The sequence below is a fragment of the Schistocerca serialis genome, chromosome 1 (assembly GCF_023864345.2).
Source record: "Schistocerca serialis cubense isolate TAMUIC-IGC-003099 chromosome 1, iqSchSeri2.2, whole genome shotgun sequence".
NCBI classification, from domain to species: domain Eukaryota; kingdom Metazoa; phylum Arthropoda; class Insecta; order Orthoptera; family Acrididae; genus Schistocerca; species Schistocerca serialis.
This window is the reverse complement of record NC_064638.1, coordinates 894,398,316-894,404,315: the sequence shown is the minus strand read 5'-3', so window position 1 is coordinate 894,404,315 and position 6,000 is coordinate 894,398,316. Positions and strand designations below refer to the sequence as shown.

The 6,000-nt window shown below is 43.5% G+C and overlaps 1 protein-coding gene across 2 annotated transcripts in view; it reads right to left on the bottom strand.

Annotated features, from left to right (window-relative positions):
* Window positions 1–874: 874 nt before the first annotated feature.
* LOC126411540 (U6 small nuclear RNA (adenine-(43)-N(6))-methyltransferase) overlaps window positions 875–6,000 on the bottom strand; it is a 41,078-nt gene continuing 35,952 nt past the window's right edge. For both annotated transcript variants that reach the window (XM_050081370.1, XM_050081372.1), the window contains one exon: window positions 875–1,676. In XM_050081370.1, the coding sequence (XP_049937327.1) occupies window positions 1,071–1,676 (606 nt within the window). In that variant the 3' untranslated portion in view covers window positions 875–1,070. The remainder of the gene's footprint in view (window positions 1,677–6,000) is intronic.

The following is a 6,000-nucleotide window of genomic DNA, read 5'->3' as shown; positions in this document are numbered from 1 at the left end:
CATGAACGTTTTCTCGTCCACTTTTAAATAAACGTACCCATTCACGGACAACTCCTTCACTCATAACTCTTGGTCCGTACACGGCACAAAGCTCACGATGAATAGCTGCTGCAGAATATCCTTTGGCTGTAAAAAACCTTATGACAGCACGCACTTCACATTTGGCGGGCTTTTCTATTGCAGCACACATTTCAAACTGCCACAAAAACTAAACTAGCGCAGGTACGACGTTCACTCGACCACGGCTTGATGCCGACTGACCTGTTGAGTGCGTGAACGCACAGATGGCGTGGCTACTCCCCCCACAACCCGCACTGTGACCAATCGGAGGTTACTTTCTGAACCGTCCTCGTATGATCGCTGAGCTGTAACAGGCATACAGAAAAGACACACACACACTCACAATTACATTTTTGGCCATAGCCTTTGCCAGAAAACGAGAGCACAAACATTTACACTATCACTCAGACACATCTCATGCATGCATGACTGCTGGCTCCAGCTGCTTCGATAATAGTCTCTGAGAATCAGATCCAAACAAACCACTCTTCACGCCTCCCTGCCTCTTGACGGCAGCTGCTGGGCTAGCAGTAAGAAGTGTTGGCAGCACTGACTGCAAGCTGAGGGGAGTGTTAGAAAGAGGAGAAGCAGTAAGAACGAGGAAGTAGGGAAGTGGTGCATGTACTCAGCTGCACCCACCTAGCAACAATGAGTGACATCTTGGTAAACAAACGATTTCATCTACTGAGGCAAAAAACAAGATTTTTCCAGTGTTTTTTTATTCAAATTTCCCTGATTTCCCTAACAAGTTTGAAATTCCCTGATTTCCAGAGCTGTGGCAACCCTGATGTCCATGAAAAGAAACAATAAGTAATTACTATTGCTCTGATAATATTTTTAGTTTTATTATATGGTAACAACAGTCCATATATACAATTGCTTGTCTGGCATTAGCAATGTAAAGTTTCAGAATAGCTGTTCCACATGTTTAAATAACACAATGTTATTCATGGAAACAATTTAATTAAAAAGATGATGGGATGTTGCACAATGAATGATGGGGATACAAATTACTTCAAGTTGTTTCTGATGTACTGTAATACTTGATGCACACCATCTTTCCCACTACTCCCATCAATATAGGTCATTTCAATCAGAATTTTATCTGTTTCTTTTCTCACAATTAGTGTAGCATTTAAAACAGGTGAAACTTTTGATGTATCAGCATTTTTGTCACTCTGTGTTACTGCATTTTTATCTTTCTCCATTGCATCATCCAATAGTTTCTCAGTTTTGATTTTCTTAACAGATGGTTCTAGGTCTGCACTGTGCTCTTCCACTTCTCTTCTCTTAGACTGAAACTGCATCTTTGCCTCCGACTGCACATAACTGCCCACTCTGCCTAGGGATACCTCTTTTGTTTCATCTGACAGTTTCATAGTGCCACCAATGTTAGACTCAGTTGTTGATTTTGTATCATGCAACGGCATTTCTGAAGAAGTTTCAACTGCAGGTGACACAATTTCATCACTTTCTCTTTCTGTACCATCAGGATTCATCTTCAGGTTCTTCTGCAGTTTCCTCCGCTGCCTTCTCTGGTGTGTCCATGTATTCTGTGCTGCAGATACTGTCATAACCTTTGCATTTAATGAATGCTTGAGTTCTTTGCATTTTACCTGTAAATTAAAAGTGATGTCAACATAAAACAGAACCCATAAAATGTTACTTTATATGATAACCTAAGTAAGGCAGCTGATAAAAAAAGGAAACCGCTGAAAATTATGTACGAAATGTACTGGGTAAATAAAAACAACATACAAGGGAGGGAAACTTGAGACAGTTGAAGCTTTTGAGTTGACCCATAATGAGTGTTCAGATGTAGCATACTACCCAGAAAAGGCAGGGATCGTGGTTCAAATCCTTGTCCAGCACATGAATCACTATCCTTCCCCATTGCTTTTGAGCGAAAATATAAATAAATAAGAAATATAAATAATAAACCCCTAAAATAAAAATTAAATCAAGGTCATATACGCAGACTTCACATTGAAAATAACACAAATCTAGGTTAAATTAAAAAATGAAAAATCCAAACAGACAAGATAGTGTGGTGGTGCTTGGTACAGCACCAGGAAGCTGTGCTGTGGGAGAGGGGGACGAGGTGGTAGGAACAAAGGGGGAAGGATGGAGGGAAGGGAAGGGAAGGGAAGGGAAGGGAAGGGATTAGTAAAGGTTGAGGTAATGGGTTTAAGGACTCTAAGGATATGTTGCAGGCAGAGTTTCCAAATGTGAAATTCAGAAAAGCTGGCGTTATTGGGAAGAATCCAGATGGCACACTCTGTGAAGCAGTCACTGACATAGCACAAACTGTACTGGCAGCATGCTGAGCAACTGAATGGTTCAGCTGTCTCCTGGCCACAGTTTGGTGGTGGCAGACACACAGGTTGTTAGTGGTCACCCTACATAGAAAACGGCGGAGTCATGGGAGTTAAGATGATAGATCAAACGGTTCCTTTAACAGGTGGCCCTGCTTTTGATGGGCTACAAGATGCCTGTGCCAGGATTGAACTAGGTGATAGAGGGATGATGTATACAACAGGTTTCTTCATCTATGTCTATTTAGGGATATGAGCCATGCGGCATGGGATTGAGAGCATGGTTGGAAAAGGATACTGCATAGGTGGGTTGGTGGCAGAATACCATTGTGAAAGGGGTGAGAGTGTGGGGATGACACAGGCTGGCCGCAGTGGCCGAGTGGTTCTACGCGCTTCAGTCTGGAACCGCGCAGCTGCTACAGTCGCAGGTTCGAATCCTGTCTCGGGCATGGATGTGTGTGAAGTCCTTAGGTTAGTTAGGTTTAAGTAGTTCTAGGGGACTGATGGCCTCAGATGTTAAGTCCCATAGTGCTCAGAGCCATCTGAACCATTTTTTTTTGTGAGAATGACATTTCTCATTTCAAGGCATGACAAGAAGTAGTCCTACATAGCACTGAGGCATGAGAAGTGGAGGAGGGTGTGGGGGAAAGGGGGGGGGGGAGATACTGCTTTGTGGCTAGAGAAAGGGTATGTGAGAGACGTAAATGACTGGACAAGATGGGAAAGGTAATTTCAGTCTTTGAAGGTCTGAGTGATACCCTTGGTATTTTAGGAGAGGGACTGCCTGTAATTACAGATGCGATGACCACATGTGACTAGGCTGTATGGAAGGGACTACTTGGTGTGGAATGGGTGTCAGATGTTGGAGTGGAGATTAAATTTGGGCGGAAGTACTGATATAGCCATCCTTGTGGTGGAGGTCGACATCAAGGAAGGTCGGCTGTTGGACTGAGGAAGACCAGGTGAGGCAAGTGGGGGAGAAAATGTTGAGGTTCTGGAGGAATGTGGATAGGGGTCCTCACACTTGGTTTGGATCACAAAGACATCATCAATGAATGAGATGAAGGGTTTCGGAGTGTGGGTGGTTAGGAAGGATTATTTTGGATGGTCCATGAATAGGTTGGCATAGGTTAGTGCCATGCAGGTATCCATTGCTACAACACGAATTTGTTGCAGGAGATGCCTTCAAAGGAGAAGTATTTGTGGTGAGGATATACTTGGTTATGGTGATCGGGAAGGAGGTTGTATGCTTGGAGTCAGTCTGGCATTGGGAAATGTAGTGTTCAATAGCAGCAGTGCCAGTGGCCACTGGAGACATTAGTGTAGACTGTGACGAGCAGAGTGCTGGATGGTTATGGAATAGAAACTGTGGAGAGTCGGTACAGGATATGATTGGTTTCTTTTACACTAATGGAAAAAATTCCCAGCATCAAAAAATAATTAGTGTAGAATAATAAAATTTCACGAATATATTTGTCTAGGTAACATGTTTAAGTGATTAACATTGCAAGATTGCAGGTTAATGTAAGCATACAATAAGCAATTGCAAATATGTGGTACACTAATAATTGGCGTAACCACCAGGATGTTGAATGCAAGCACGCAACCACACAAGCATTGTCTTGTACAGGTGCCGGACGGAGTTCCATGGCTGTTGCACCTGGTTGGTCAATACAGGGATGGTTAATGCTGTTTGTAGATGCTGCTGGAAGTGTCGTCTGATGACGTCCCATAAGTGCTCTATTGTAGACAGATCTGATGATCGAGCAGGCCAGTACAACATACTGACACTCTGTAAAGCATGTTGGGTTATCCTGTGTGTGTGTGTGTGTGTGTGTGTGTGTGTGTGTGTGTGTGTAGCTTATGGGCACTTAATGGCGAGGTTATCAGCACCCTTACACATATTAAAAGAAATGAATCTGGATAAAATTAAGAAAACGTCGCACAGTGAGGAGAAAACCTATAAAATTATACTCTTGCCCTCACACGAGTTAACCACACAATTACTCTGTCTCACACATCCTAAGACTAGAAAGAAAGGGTGAAATATGCCGTACCTGTGACTGAAACAGAAATAAAATGACAGAGGAGCTATAAGAACAGGACATGGAAATAAGACTGGCTGACCATTTACAAAAAACATGGGTGAGCCAGTCACTCTGTTAACACATCAGAAACATCTCCCTAAAATTTCTGAAAACATGTTGGACAAATCACAAAAACTTGAAACTTTCACAACATTCATTTGAACATTAATTAAAGTAGAGGACAGATCTGTCGGAAAATCTGTTGCTGCTGCTGAGCGTTACTCAGAAAATAAAAGTGTCTAATAAAATGTGGGGCAGTAATCTGTACACCACAAGCACCATATATTGGAGTGTCCTCTTGCTGCAGAAAGAAGCCACGTGTCTTAGGGCTGCGGCCTATGCAAAAAAGAGTAAGGAGGACCTCGTCCTGTTGACGTGGCTGGAAGAAGTTATGCCATGGCCACATTACAGACCTTACTAGATGGAGCTTATTGTCTGCCACTGTAATTGGAGGAGGGCATCCTGGATATTCTGGACTACTTTAACTGCTGGGTATAAGCATTGGAGAGAGTGAAGGGCTCTCAGAGAATCTGTCCCATTGGGAAACACCCCCCAGGAATGCTGTCATGAATGTCAGCAAAACAGGTCAAATCACCATACTGACAACCGATAAACAGTCAGGGTGCGTAGGATAACCATAAGAGTGCTCCCGCTGTCATATGAAATCACATCCCAGACCATAACTCCAGGAGTAGCTGCTGTGTGTCTAGCCTTCAGGCAGGTCCCTTGTAGGCCCTCAAGTGTTGTCCTCCTAACCAACACACGGCCATCACTGGCACCGAGGCAAAACCAGCTTTCACCAGAAAACACAGCAGACATCCACCCTGCCCTCCAATGAGCTCTCACTTGACACCACTGAAGTCACAAATGGTGGTGGTTTGGGGTCAGTGGAACACATGCTACATGGCGTCTGGCTTGGGGCTATCCTTGAAGTAACCGATTTGTAATAGGTCATTGTGTCACTGTTATGCCATCTGCTCAAATCACTGCTGCAGATGCAGTATCATGTGGCAGATCCATAAGCCAAACACTATGGTTTTCCCTCTCGGTAGGGCCACGTGGCCATCTGGAGTCAGTCTTCTTGTGACCGCACATTCTCATGACCACTGCTGCCAACAATCAAGTACAGTGGTTAAATTCATGCTAAGTCTTTCTGCATTATCACAGAAGGAACATGCCGCTTCTCATAGCCCTATTACATGACCTTGTTTAAACTCAGTGAGGTACTGATAATGGTGTCTTTGTCTCCTGAAAGGCATTCTTTAGCATCAACTCAGCACGTCCAATCTCAAAGGGAACTCACAGTCGTTGCAGCGTGTATCTGAAGCAAACCTGATTTGCATTCTCATAGTGGCGCTACTAGCGCCACTCTTATGTGACTGACACAAACTTTGAACAGGTGTAATCTTTTAGATCTAGAAACACACCTACCAACTTTTGTTTACGTTGTGCAACTTCTTCTTGGTGGTGCATTTTTTTTCTGTCAGTGTATGTAGGAGGTTAGTTTACAGGTAATAGAATGAAGGTGTTTGTCCACA